The sequence below is a fragment of the Lepisosteus platostomus genome, chromosome 2 (genome assembly GCF_059453375.1).
Source record: "Lepisosteus platostomus isolate fLepPlt1 chromosome 2, fLepPlt1.hap1, whole genome shotgun sequence".
In the NCBI taxonomy this organism is placed as follows: domain Eukaryota; kingdom Metazoa; phylum Chordata; class Actinopteri; order Semionotiformes; family Lepisosteidae; genus Lepisosteus; species Lepisosteus platostomus.
Window position 1 is genome coordinate 13304934 of NC_142612.1, and position 15146 is coordinate 13320079.

Here is a 15146-nt window from a genome sequence, read left to right on the forward strand (position 1 = left end):
CTCATTTGCTTTGCCTTGCATCTCAAACCAATGCACGGGCATCACAGTCAAGGAGGATGCACTTTTGTCCACAGTTGCCCCTAGTTGATGATGTCTTTCCCTCAGACCTCTATTCCAACACCTTAGCCACTGATCCTCATAGAAACTTCAGCAAGTCGAGCAGTCTTTGTCACTGAAGCTCCTGCCAAAGTGCCCCTGCAAAGTCACCGAGTTCCTTCTTCTAGTCATGATATCCAAAACAATGGACAACCAGGCGTGCCCAGCATTTTCATATAAAACTCATGTGAAATGATTCATGATTCACTTTCATTTGAAGCATGATGGGATGTTAATTGCTTAATTAACTCAGTAAGTTCCCTGTGTGGTAGCACCTGATTTCAATATATTTTTTATCTGTTTTTTTTCTCAAGTGTTCCCTTTATTTTGACAGTTACCTGTATATGTTTGTATACTGTATGTTTGTGAAACTAAACAAACAGTATAAAAATAAATCATTTTGTATGAACAGGCCTCTGGAAAGTAGCTACATGCCAAACTCAGTGTGGTTTCAAGAGAAATCGCCAAGCTATGTTTACTTTAAGAAGTGACTTCTGTATCATTAGTGTCTTCAGAATTTCACAAATCTGATTCATATAAAGCTTGCACTAACAGGTGACAGAGGTGAGTGTGGGCTCTAAATAACCTAGGAACAATCAGGACATGTTGTACAGTCTGCCTGAAGCAATAAGGCAGGTTCAGAGTCCATTGGGGATCATAATTCATTACACCTTACCTGCAACCTCTCGTACCATACAGTATGAAGATCACCAGATCATTCTGATTTACAGCTGACTCTGGAACCCAAACATAATCTCAGAAATAAAACTTTTTTATTCATCTGCCAGTCCAACACAGGAAGGAACTGGAGCGTGCGTGGCTCATTCCCAGCTGGGATTCAGTCTCTGTCTCTCAGATGCATCTCCCAGCACTGAGCTATATGGTGCAGACGTCAACTACGCCACAAGGCCAGATAAACAGCATGGGTGAATTCAGTTGAACCGGCAGTGCCTTGGGGGTTACATCACTGGGCACATCACTCACCTTACACACGATACCAGTGACATTTTATTCAGCGTACAACTCATCAAATTGAACATTAATTTCAGTAAAAAGATAAATATACAACAGAACCTGAACTGTAATAAAATCATTTAGCTTATTAACCTTTCTAATGATATTTTTACACCTTTAAAAATATAATTTGGTTGCATAATTTGGTAAACAGAAAATAAAATGTAAGTGTGCTGTATTTCCAATGTATTGTAAATTGTACATATACAGTAATAAATAATGCTTACCCTTTCTTTTTTGGTGCATCTAATACATTTCTGGTGGCACTCCGGCCTGACATGGGCGTATCAGGTCTTTCTTGCAGTGTTTGGTCAGTTTTATTGTCTCCTGAAACACACATAAGCACCAGCACAGTACGTGAAGGTCTGTTTCATCAGTACATTGAAACTATAATCTACAACCTTACTATGGTTATCAGAAAAACAAAATAAATCTATATCTAAATAAATCTAAAGTTAAATAAGTTACACATATCTGTTTAAATTTCCAATTGTGTTTTTCAGACAATTGTAAAAAGAACAATGCCGTATGTAGCATATAAATTGGACAGTACACCACCTTTTCACAGTCAAAACAAGCAAAGGAAAAGAAATAAAACCACTACATGCTCTTTTTAATAAATTAAAATGTACATTTCATCTCTTGGTATCCGGAATTTCTCCTTTAGCTCTCTTCTGCATGCAGTGCAATGCTCAATCTCCACTCTCTCGCATGCTGGCTTCGGATGTGTGTGGGGAGTCTGATTCCAGACTCTGCAAAGATTCGGCCTCTCTCCCTCTATTAAAGCTAGTTGAAGCCACTGTCAAGAGGGCATCGGCTCATTAAACAGTGCCTACAGCGGTTCTCTGCATACTTAAACAGACTTTTCCACTTCCCAACATCATCTGAAAAACAGGCTATTAATATACTATTCAGGGCTCTGAAGATACTATTATATACAGCATATTATTATAATATACTATTCAGGACACTGAAGAAAAGATGCTAAAAATGGACCTATGCAAAACAAGCTGAGGTATTGTATCTAAATAACCGAATGTATAATGCATTATATTAAACAACCTCACAAAAGACTAGTCTAGAAAGCTTGTACTTTTGTACTTTGTACTACCATCATGCATTGAAGTAAATACTGATTGCTGAGTATTTTATACAGAAAGGATTTTTGCATTTTTCAAAAGTTGCATGGAGTCCATTTATTTTATTTTCATTACTTTTGGACTTCTGTCCTTTCATTAATTTGCTCTGTTTTTCTGAGTAAAATGCATATCAGTCTGCTGAGCCGGGCTCTTTTGCTCTGAGCTTAAGCGTAATGTAGTTTAAGGACATTCTGCTTAATCTAAAAATGTGTTCCAAAAGACTTTGTCTTAAGTCTTCTCTGATTTGTCTCTAAGGCTCACCTGAGGGGGACTGCAAGATGGACTGTTTAATTAAGTCACAGCCCAGGACGTTTCCCTGTGAGAATCGTTTTGATCGCTCTTCGAAGAACCACTCCCCAGTCACAACTTTCAGATGCCTGCCGATGGAAGAGAAATTGCTGTAGAGAAGATTTGCTGTTCTCAAAGGGTTGTGAATTGCTTGGACCGTTGCTGATACATTCTGAAAATGGCGTCTTGGAGCAATTTTCAACTATGACTTCAACACAGACTGCTGCTAACATTCATTATACAGTACATAAACATTAAAATGTAGAAAAGACAGAAACAATTTTTATTTTCCAGTTGCATAGTATGTGGAACAAGCACTTAAATGGACACTGATGTGGCAGCCCTATATTCTTTCAACACACTTGGTACAAAGGCAAGTTCAACTTTGTTTAACACATACAGTAATAGTCTCATCCTGACTTCTGGTGATGTTTCTAAGCTTCTGGTAAACATGCAAACTTTAAGGCATCATTGAATAAGGCCTTTGGCCTGAAGGTCAATTGTTAAATAGTTTCATGTACTCAATTTTATTTGGTAGTTCTTTACTAAAATGTTATTATGCCCTACTGTAATATAACTGATGGTTCTGACCATGAAAAAGTTAACTTTAAGAGAAAACCTGACAGAGTAGTAGATGCTGTAGTGGAATCTTAAGGTTTGTTTATAGCAACACATCTTCAAGACAGTCAAAGATATGCAGAGCATATAATTTCTGAGACACAAAGTAACTCTCTGTTATTGTTGCAGTATTGTTTAGTTGCCAGGCCTACTATTCAAAGAGTTTCACACTTATTTTGTGTAACACAATGGAAGACTGCAGCAAATGTTATGGGCATAAAAAGAACAAGCAATTTTGAGTATATGAAAAATAATCTTTATTGAATGGGACTGAGTCATCGAAGGGCTCTTGTATTATTCATATAAAATTGGTCTGCTGTCGTGATAATATATTACTGAGACACAGTATTTAATCTAAAACTTCCTTTCAAGGTGCTGTATAAAACTTTGCATCAATATGTTAAGAGCACACATAAAACCACCTTTAATTTTTAACATTTTGAAAAATGAGTTTTCACTTACACAACATACATTTTTTAAAGAGGATGTATTCGGATGGTGTGAAACTAACCCAGAGCTTACTTACTCATAAATTAAACCATGAAGCCATTTCAGGTTTGTGACATGCCTTTTCACTTGTTTTGCACATTAGAGTTGTAAACCCCCCAAAACAAATGTTATGTTTTCTTTAACAAAGTTGGATTTTTTGTTTAGAAAACTTTAAAATTCAGAAACTCTGGAGTTTCCGTGTTTAGCTATTGAGGAAGGCCAAGAAAGGGAAAGACTATTTGCAGTGAAAGAAACCAGTAATATAATGAAATGGTGTAGCTTTGGGGTATAAGTCAGTATAGGGAAATCATTGTAGAAACAGGTATTTCAATGCCCCTGATCTTCAAAATGCTGTAAAACTATGCTAGCTCTGCAGAACAGAAAGGCAGAGTCCGAAAAGACTCACGAGATCTTGGCACAGACGATGCACTTCCAGCTGTTGTCCGACTGTACTACACGGCACTCATTGCACACCCGTTCCTTGCACTCCTCGCACAGCTCCCCTCGGTGGAAGATCAGGCCCAGGGCCCTCTGACAGCGGACACAGACCCGGTCGCTCTGATCCTGGTGTTTCCGGGAGCCCTTCCTGCGAATTTCCAGCAGCTCGTTCTTTAGCTTCCTGGGGGACAAAACAGAGAAGGAGCCCTTGACTAGGACACACTTTAGCTCAGTTTTATTCTCTTCATAGCATTATTTATTGCTTGTATTTACGGTACTGGTGTGTTTCTGTGATTGTGTATATCAGTGAAAGGTTCTTAAGATGTTTAAGTCCAGAGGTTCTCCACTCAGTATCGCAAGTAGATCATCTACATGTTAGCTTACAGATATTCAGACTCCATGTCTGAGAGCCAACGTCTTGGCTGTGAAAATGAGGTTGATGGGGGTCCCTGTGTGAGGTCAGTCAGTGACTGATGGGCACTGAGGAATCCAAAGCAAAATAACAAATGCAGAAAAATAAGGGATTTAGCTGTATTTTGCAATTAAACCAGTAATGATGTAAGAGATGAGAACATGGCACTCTTCCACCTTGGAGATGTAATCTGCATATTTCATTTATCAAAGAGCCTTTAGTAACTCTTTCAGGTTTTCAAAACTAAGTGCCATAAGCAGGAGCATTCCATCTTTTGGTGAAATAATAAAAATGCCTATTATGCTCTCCTGTATAGAAAATCCTGATGAAAATCCTTAATAACAAAAATCTGTTTAGCTAAACAGTTGTGGGAGTCTATAAGATGCTTCTCGCATATGTTGAAAACAATATACTGTACTGAGTTCTTAAAAAAATGACATGATGAGGTCCCCACATCAATTACCTGCTACCAACTAAACAACCTAAATGGGCTGAATGGCGTCCTCTTCTTTACAAACTTACCATATGTTCTTAAAGGTCATCTTAAAGGTAGGTAATTGATCCAAGGATCTCATCCAAACTTTTCTTGAAAAAAGCCAGGGTACTGATTTCAAAAACATGGCAGGTTAGTTTGTTCCATACTCTTATTTTTGTCCTCTGGTTTGTGTTTCACTATTCATTCTGAAGAAATACGGTACGCTGGGTTGACTTTGTCGATGTCCTTGAGGATTTTTAGCAGGTCCCCTCACAATCTTTTCTGTTGAAGACTGAAGGTTCAGTTCCCTCAGTATGTCAGTGTTGTAGGACATTCCCTTAAGCCCCAGCATGTATCTAATTGGCATATTCTAGACTGATTCCAGAGCAGCAGCAAAGCTTGTCAACATGCATGTCAAAAGCATCAGATGTTTTACAGTTTAACTTATATCATATGCTTTTCAGATAGCACCCCTAGTGAGTGTTCTCCTGTCCCAGTGATGCTGTAGTGAAGAACATTTCTGAGTATCAGCATATGATTTTTATCATGTACTGATTTATGGCCAATTTCCTTCTCCAATTCCAGGATTGATGAGTAATGAGTGTTTGATGGGATTGAGCTTGATGATGATCTAGCTGAGATAGTTCAGAGGTTTAACAGAGGATGCTGGGCATTATCATATTAAACCTCTGGCCCAGCAAAGCAATTACCCTTCAATCATACAAAATCTGACTGATGCCCTGCTGCCTTTATAAGCCACCTCATTCTAAACCTATTCCCTTCCAAGACTGAAGATGAAAGTGTCATAGCGACTTACAGAGGCCTGCAGTCACTGCTTCTGAAATGAGCAGAGAGCTGTCAAAGAATTACATCCATGAAACATGCTGGCAGTAAAGAGAGTTCAAGCGTGTCTTATCACAAAAGGCACATTATACAGTAAAAGTCCTACTTTTTGGCATAAAATAATGACTGTATATTTAACTGGAATTTTATCGACATTAAACAAGATTTACATTAATGTGAAAGTTTGTGAGTAGAAAAAGCCAGCAGGTTGTTTCTCGGTTGCTGACATTTATGTACTATACTGAATTTAAATCACATCTGAACCCTTACAACCACCTACACTGTAGTGTAAAGAGTGACAGAATTTAATGTAATTAAAGGTTTACGTGCCTGGGTTTTTAAAACAAATAACTACACCCTGCATTACCTTATTTTGCCCTCTCTGTTGTGATTTAACCTGTGGTTGTTTTTATAATTAGCCTCATTCTGATGTTGTTGGTGCCAAAAAATAATTAGAATATACAAAGTACAGAATTGCAATGCAACTCAAAGAAGAACATAAGTATAATCTGTTGAGTAAAGCCTAAATGCACTTAGGCAAGTACTGTATAGACAGCATTATTCTGTATTCTTAAGTAAATTCTTACTTTATTTCTAAGTTGTTCAGCAATGGCTGATTCTATTTACTGATCAATGTGGTGTTTCTTCCTTTGGGAGTAATTGTCAGTTGTGAAGTGTCTTGGCTATGTCCCCCTTTGACTGGATGACAGAAGCGATGCCTCAGCAGTAAATATTAATTTACTTTCTGTAGAAATTGAAAGGAAGATCTTTACATCTGGGGGTGGAGGTGAGTACTTCATAGGTCTAACCTGCTGCAGTGTGAAACAATGGTAAGAGCTTTGGAGAGCTCAAAGGCCTGCAAGCCAGCTCAATCTGTAACTTATGAGACCTGAACCACAGGACACAAGTAGAAACTACCGTACTTTGAAGTGCACTTAAACTGAGAACAGGAACCAATCCAAAGGGTTACGGGAGTATGGATTGCTTCGAAATTTCAGAATGTTTATTACTATATATACAGCATACAAACCTGGTGCAAATGGATTGTGCACATACTGAAGTTTATTCTCTTAACTGTAAATGTCTCACAGCTACATTGCTAAATATCTCAGCTTCAGATATCTGCCACCAGAGAGCAAGTGTTCTTTAATGTATACTGTGTATTTCTATAAACCATTTTGTTAAGATGTTCTACCACAAAGTAAAGCATACAAAATACTCTCCATTGGGTGCATTATACAGTACTGTAATAATAATAGCCATTACTGGATTTCAATATAGCACTTTAATCAGTATAGCATTCTCAGTCATTTTTGTGGTATACAGTACGTAGTTTTACCATTTATTTTGTAATGAAATTAACAAATATATTTTAATTCACGGAAATATGTCCCTAAATTAGGAAATAATTCCAGTTTATGCTCTCAGAGAAGTAAAGAATTAGATCTAATGTGTGTCTCTACATGAAATGATGTGATTATGGGTCATAAAAGGCAATAGTGTTTTAGTGGTAATCTTGATTGGTTCCTGCATGCCTCAGGAGTGAGTTAAATAGGTTTGTGTTATTAACTCAAGAAAATGTTTCCTTTAATCAGTACATTAGATCAATGAATCATACTGTCTGGCTATTAGACTACAAAGAACACAGACGTCCTGTGGACTATAAATGATTCCTACAGAAGTTTTATGTGAGCCAGGTTGTAAAGTGGCAATTAAGAGGTCATTTGTTAAGCTATTTTAAACAAGTCTTTCTGGAAGCTTGCTTGAAATATTGCGTTTTTTAAATAATACAGCTTATATCCCTTTATCCAATTTCCTACTGTTTCTTCCAATTCAGAAAGCCCATCCCTGCAAGCAACTGGCAATAGGCAGGGTACATCCTGACATCCTTGACAGGGCACCAGTTCGTCGCAGGGCAGAAACAAACACAGAGATGCACACACTCACAACAAGAGCCAATTCTCCCAGAAGCCAATTAACCCAGCAGCAAGTTTTTGGACTGTGGGAGGAAACTGGAACACCCAGAAGAAACCCATGCAAACTTCACCCATATCGCACCCCAGGAACTGAACCCAGGGCCCCAGTGTTGCAAGGCAGCAATGCTAACCAGCCCTCAAATATTATTGCACCTTAAATATAGCCCTATTATGGACAGATGAGTGTGACTGAAAATCTGAGGCAGTAATGCTAAAACTGTCACAGTGCCGCCTCTTCCCTCCACCCAGTTTCTAACCGCTTCTTCTAATGCAGGGCCACGAGGCAGCCAGAGCCTCTCTCGGAAAGTAACGGGTATGAGGCAGGGTATGCCATAAAGTAAAATATCAATAAAAAGCTTGTAAGGCAGGCTTATATGATAAATGACAAGGTAAAGACCAAACACGCTGTGGACAGGATGCCAATCCAAGCAGATACTGTACCCAAAAATGAGGCAGATCAAAAGTTGTAAGAAAACCAGTTCTTATTGATAAACACTTTAATTTTTGTCTTCTAATGACTAACGAGACGTACAGTATAACTGCAGCCAACGCTAAATGTTTCTGCTAACCCTAATCCTACAGTAGCCTAAAATAGATCCTCTTTGAAGTACCATTTTACCAGTGTTTTTCATGTGACTGAAAATGTATGTAAAGATGATAGATTATTGAAGATATTAAATTTCAAAGAGCTTTATTATGTCTTTATTATTTCAGACTCATATTTTTGGTTTGGGGAACATTTCAAAATCTCATGCCTGGAGCGCTTCACAGACGTTTTCTGGAAATGCCCCTTTGAAAACCCAGCTAGGGTTAGGGTTAGAATTCCCACACTCCTTAGACAATTTTTATGCTCAGTGCTGGATTTTGGGGCCCAAGTCAGCTTTAGGACAAGTGATAATTTGCTCCTATCTACAACTTTTGTTTTCATAGACTTTTGGCTGCTTTTATTGTGTATTGCAAAGTTTAGTAATTGTATCCCAAAACTGAGACAGATTAAATTTTCTAAGAAAAACAGTTCTAATGGATAAACACATTTAATGGTGTCTTTCTTTTAATGTCCAACTAGAAGTATAACAGCAGTCAACGTTTAATGTTTCTGCTAATCCTAGCCCTACAGTAGCCTAAAATGACATCACATTGTGCTTCCTGACATCACTCAAAAAGTTAAAAAAATTATATTAAATGCTTTGTCACTCAGATTGTACTTCAAAACCAAATGAAAACCCAGACATTAGCAAGTTATTATGAAATAAACATGTAAATCAGGTTTGTTGTAAATACTGTAGTACATCAGTAGAAAGTAAGAAAAGGAAATAATTTGCTATTTTACTGCCTTAAGACTAGTGCAAAGCCCTACTGCCAATTGCAGCTGGCATACCTGGTAGTTTTAGGCAGCTTTTTTGTTTGCCTCAGGACTTTTGCTTCTACCCAATGTTTTAAATACTTAAATAGAAAGTGGACAGGTCATCAGTTTGGTTTAATTTGGCCTTAATTAGTCTGGACTGAAAGTTAAGAAAGGTCTTACCTTATCCGTTTCTCCTCGCGTTTCCTTAGCTTTTCGTCCTTTTGAAGAACACTAAGAATTGACTCTCTCTCGTCTTTAAGAAGGAAGGAGACATTAATGATCTCGGTGGTTTTCTCCATCTCCCTTTCAAGGTTAGCCCAAGGGGCAGGGATCAAGACCAGAAGTCACAGAGCAACAGGATTAACCAGAAAGGACGAAGCAAGCTGTCAAGTGCAGAATGTCATGAAATGATTTGTACACATATCCCAGGTAGACAAGGTATTCCACTGTGGCGTCTTTGCAGATGACATTGGTTAAAGGTGCCCAGTTAGAGTACAGACATGTTCCAGGTCAATGAACTTCCATCTAGTCTTTGGCTTTGCTTGCTGTCCCTTGTGCTCAAAGTGTGGATTGGCATCATCCTAAGAACTCCTTTTGTGTCCCTCAGATGACTTAAGTGAAGTGTCTTCAATCATACGGGCACTGGAATAAACAGAAACAATTTAATAACACTGCTCTATGTGGCTATTCTGCCCAACATGGATCAGCCAAGCTACCTAAACAATAAGGAATAACAATAAATATGTAATGTATCAATATGGAATTTAATGTATATGTATTATTTCTTTGTCTGTTCTGTACACAGATGTATGTTAAATGAACTTAGCATATCGCCTTTGTTCCAATGAATATTGTGATTAACAAATGTCATTCAGATATAAGTATAGCATTAATAGGAAGCCCTGTGCAGTAAATTATGCTTTTCCTCTGATGCACATAAAAGGCTGCTTCCTGTACTTATTTTGAACTCTGATGAAAGGAGTTTGAATTATTTTGGATTATAAATATCATCAAAACCCTTGACTAATGTTTAAAATTGGAATGTTAATAAGCTCATTACTGAATGACATTTGAATGGGCAGGCAAGTTCCTCTAAAAAAATATGTTTATTTCCAACGGCAATGTGTTTCTCAGGCAAGTTCTATTTATGACCTAGCTCCATTGATTGATGAAAAAAACTCATTCAGGATTTCATTCTACTTGAGATGGAACAGAGAAGAACAGTCATCATTAAATGCATCAAAAATCTTGACATCATTAATTTAATCTTTTAGCTTAGGTAGACATATATGATTACTAAGAAACACTAAGAAACAGGTAAAGGTTTATTCCATGCTGAAAAGACAAGAGACACAACATTTCGGCTGTTGAGCCTTCTTCGGGTGTGAGGGAGAGTGGGAACCTGCAGCTGATAAAGGATGGGAAGGATTAGAAGGAGACGAGTCTGTCATTAAGAGAAGGGGGAAGGTGTGATCCTAGTTTCAGGATAATTTTGGTTTCGGGTGTATTTCTGCAATAGGAGTTCCGAAACCCCACTATGAGGACGCAGACGGAGAGATCAGTGTGATCGTGGCCATTAGCGGTGAAATGGGAAACTCTGGGTTTGGAGAGATCTTTGATCCTCACAGCCCTGACATGTTCCCTGAAATGGTCCCCCAGTGTCCATTCCTGTTTTGCCAATAGCTGGGCATTTTGATTAATTGCTCTTGCTGACTGACCGTGATACACTTGGTTTGGACTCTTCTGCAAGATGTTATGCACAAGCAATGAATCACCTCATTGTTCAGAGAGTTATTGGGCACAAGTAATGAGGTTATTTAACCTGATAACTGTCAAGCTGTCAGGGAGAGTGGTGCAGACATGCAGCATGTACAGTAGTCATGCACATTACAACAGACCACCCAATGGGGAAGTCCAGATGTGATAGACTGGGCAGGACTGTCCAGAATTCCACTTATGGTGTCCGGTGGCAAAATTACTAGATTGATCACGTCCTTGGACTTCACTTGGTGGGCTTCTTGTGAGCTTATCCTGCTATGAAAACAGTCCAGCAGGACAATGCAAGTCCTCAAACTGCTTGTGTAACAACAGCTGTCTTGTGAGATCAGAACATAACAGTTCTGCCCTACTCGTGGGAAATTGCATATTTAATGGGTGAGCTTAAATGATGTATGGCTCCTAGGGCTCAAAGACCAGTGAACAGGCAGAGATAAAAAACGTACTGTAGATGATCCAAATAGCCATCTCTCTTAAGTAACCATTCTTATCTTCTTGTGCTTATCCAGGATCTACTGAAACGACATAAAATGATTAAACTGATCAACTTCATTGATCAGAATGCAACAAAATTGCTCTGGTTTTGCAACTTTTTTAGGCCTTGATGTTGGGGAGAAAGCACTTCACAAGAATTTCTTGGACTGCTGTGTGCTTCTTTCTGATAGCGACATAGTGACATTGCCACATCATCACCGGCTGAGGAACTGTTAGAATCAATTCTAATGTTAGGAAAAGAAGCTTTCGTAGATCTACAAATTACTCTAGTTTCATTTCTCAGCAACGTACTGTAGTTCAAAAGGTACGTAAAGTCAATAACAAAGTGAGAGGGCCTGCCTACCTTGCTTTACTTTCAACTGAAGTGTTTTGGAAAATGTCAGTGCTGATAATGTTATAGACAAGCTCACTGAAACTAAAGCACACAATTTTTATTCAGCATGGGAAATTTATAGAATGTGTTATTGTGTGTGACAGGAGTAAAAATGGGGCACGAAGGCAGGGCCAGAGGCCATTGGTGAGTCAGGGAAAATGTGGAGACAGCTGAAGCTGATGAGAGAAACAGATTTAAAAATGTTTCTTCTCCAATCTTAGAGAGGGGAGCTGGTGAAAAACAGTACTACCACAGCAGTCTTAGTTGGACAGCGCTTCAGACCTCTGATGACGCAAAGACCGCAGAATTTTCTCCATTGATGGGTTTTTATTTTAGCCTGCTATTTTGGCTCTCGATTATGAATCGTCTTTATTCTGGTTTATAAAAATGGGATGGCTCCCAGGTGAAGAATTATTCTTTTTCTTTTGTAAAAACCCAGATCAAAATGATGATCTACTGTACTACTGTTTGCCTTATTCCAGGTGAAAATTCCAGCTGTGATTCCTTAACAAGGGTAATCACATTGTGATATTCTGTGACTTTATGTATTGCTATCAGAAGGATTGGATTACAGATGTTATCTTTGGACTCTTGATGTTGGAGTGCTACGGTATGTCCTCTGACAGTCTATAGTGTGGCAAGGCCTGAATTTGTCCCTTCTGACTCAAAGTCTCACTATGAACTCTGAGTAGATGCTTTTACCAGTGGTATAAAATGTTTCTAGAATAAGGGAATTTTCAAAACTTACAGTAGTTAACACTTTTTAAAATAGTATTCAAACAGTTGTACCGTGCAGGATGCACAGCCCCATGAACCTCTCCATTGAAAATATTCTTTATTATTTTATGTTAAAGCCCTGGAAAAGACCCATCTGAGCAAAGCACAGTGAATAAACCAGACTGGCAATAACACAGAGCCTCAGTCCTTCAACACATTAAAATAACATAAACTTCCTGATTTCATTTACTTTTAATCACAGCTGAGAAATCTTTCACATGTGATTTCTGGAACAGTCAGAATCACCACTCCCCCCTAAATGTGATACAACTACCAAAACCCCAAACATCCTACTGTGTCTGGCATCTCTCATATTGGATTCAGCCTCTTAAAACGTCCTCCATGCACAAAGTTAATCACCACATGGCACATGACAAGCTTCTGAAATTGAAATCTTGGAAGTCCACTCATATTTACAGCAGACGTATGTGTCTGAATTTATCATTCAGTATTCATTCATTAAAATTTGAATGTGGAGCAAAATGTTCAATGGAGATTTACATTCTCAGACTTCCTTGAGATCATTAATTATTTACCTTTGGAGGCTTTTAAGGAGAACAAAACTAAGTCCTGGAAAAGAACGGGAGCAACCCTAAAGCCAATCCTTCCTTTGGAATGTATTAGTTGACAATAGCTACTGCAGGTGTGGTACAGTGGTTAAAGTAAAGCTTTCTAAGACCACTGGGGGAAAAAAAACAGCATGGCAAACAACTCTCCCTTCCCAAAACACCTTTACAGAAAGACCTAAAAGGGTCTACATAGCCAATGCAGCCCCTTAATGTACTATACACAAAAAATCACTAAGTATAACTATCACAACACCATAAAAAAGATATTGTTGATCTGCAATCAATCCAGAGAAGAGCAATCAGACAAGGGAATCTACAAAGGGGGTGTCCTACGCTGACAGGCTGAATGAACTGAACCTTTTTAGTCTTGAAACAGTAAGGATCATGAGTGAACCTATTACAAGTATTCAGAATCCTCAGGAGGATTGACAAAGTCAATTCAGGGCCTCTTCAGATAAACAGGGAAACACAAACCAGAGGACACAAGTGGAATGAACATGGAAGTGCATTTAAAACTGATAAATGCAGGCATTTTTTTCCTGAATTGTTGTGGGAATATGGAACACACTACCCAGCCACGTGGTCAAAGCTGATTGAGTAAGATCCTTGGATTAATTAACTCCTAACTACTGCACCTAATGGATTAGATGACTTTAAGTGGTCTTCTATTGTTTGTAACTGCTCTCATGTTTAAATATTTCTACCATGGAATTTATTTTGTTAGGCCACACAACAATAAAGATGTGTGCTCTGTTTAGGACACTCAATGTTATTTCCTTTCTTTGGTCTGAAGAAAAAGAGCATTCATAATAATATACAAAGAATAAACAACATTTCCTATGTATAATTCATATGATAACATAAATATTCAGGATAAAACTGTGACTCTAAGTTACTTTATTGTCGAACATGAATATTTGATTTAGATATTAAGTGAATTCATGGGTAACCACACACATAAACATTTTACTATCCCGTCTGTAGCAGCTGAGTCCTATTTATTTGTAATTTGTTATTTCAATTTTTTCTTAATCTGAACATTTACAAATGTTAACTCTTCATGATTTTCTAATAGTTTTTCTCTCATTCACCCAACAGCATGTGCTATCGAATATGATGTAAAAGTGTAAATAACCATAGTGCATTTCAGAATAAATGAGGAAAAATGTCCTGCACACTGTATGCTAACATGGTTGTTTTAATTGTGGATCCTCTCTCATGTGCATGTCTGTTGGCCCACCACGTGTTTCTGCTGATGAGTATATAGTCTATTTTTATTTTACATGTTTAATGTTATAAGCCCAGGATTTAATATGAAGTACCAGACTGATCCTTGTATGAGAGCATTGCAAACTATGAATGAATTTATATATCTATAGAAAATAATTGTGTTTTCTGTCTTTTGTACAACTCTCCTACCTGAATGAAAGGAACATGTTATTGGGGAGATGTTTTTACCTTTTAAAATTTCCACAATACAGTATGTCATAGACTTTTGTTTCATTTTCTTTCTGTAGCGAAAGAGCTATTCATGTTGCCTTGCTAAAATATCATTAGATACAATAATAGATTTTGATCAATAATATAGATTGTAACAGGTGTTTTATATATGCCCTCACTTAGCATACAAAATGTGCCTCAAGCAGAGGCTGTGAAGTGAGTATTCATTAAGTTAAATGAATCTTGAACTGTTTGACCTCAGGTCATTTTGTCGCAAAGCAATGGCAAGAATGAGAATCAAATCTAATTATTTCTGTTGAAATTGAAGTTGAAATTCTCCCAGTAGCATAATGTGGTGTTTGGTTGGTTGCGTTTGTGCAGGGCCATGTTTAAAAAGACCAAAGGCAGAAAAAAAACAATACCAGCCAAACCACATTGACTGTTAAACACAAATCTGATAAAATGGTTCAAAGATAGAAAGAGAAATGTGTTCTACAGTACATTGTCTTTTAAAAGTAATGTTTTTTGATGGGACTTTACCATTCTATTAGCTCGTTGTAAGTTTTTAGTAAACATAGCCAGG

At 37.8% G+C, this 15146-nt stretch overlaps 1 protein-coding gene across 6 annotated transcripts in view; it reads right to left on the minus strand.

Annotated features, from left to right (window-relative positions):
* Positions 1-15146, minus strand: part of sytl5 (synaptotagmin-like 5) — a 70866-nt gene that overhangs the window by 16994 nt on the left and 38726 nt on the right. For 5 of the 6 annotated variants that reach the window (XM_088598963.1, XM_088599001.1, XM_088598993.1 and 2 more), the window contains 4 exons: positions 9314-9775; positions 4051-4263; positions 2511-2626; positions 1338-1437 (listed from right to left, as the gene is read on the minus strand). In XM_088598963.1, the coding sequence (XP_088455089.1) occupies positions 1338-1437; positions 2511-2626; positions 4051-4263; positions 9314-9432 (548 nt within the window). In that variant the 5' untranslated portion in view covers positions 9433-9775. Of the gene's footprint in view, positions 1-1337; positions 1438-2510; positions 2627-4050; positions 4264-9313; positions 9776-11355; positions 11425-15146 lie in introns of all 6 variants that reach the window. The other variant, XM_088598982.1, reaches the window with a different exon arrangement.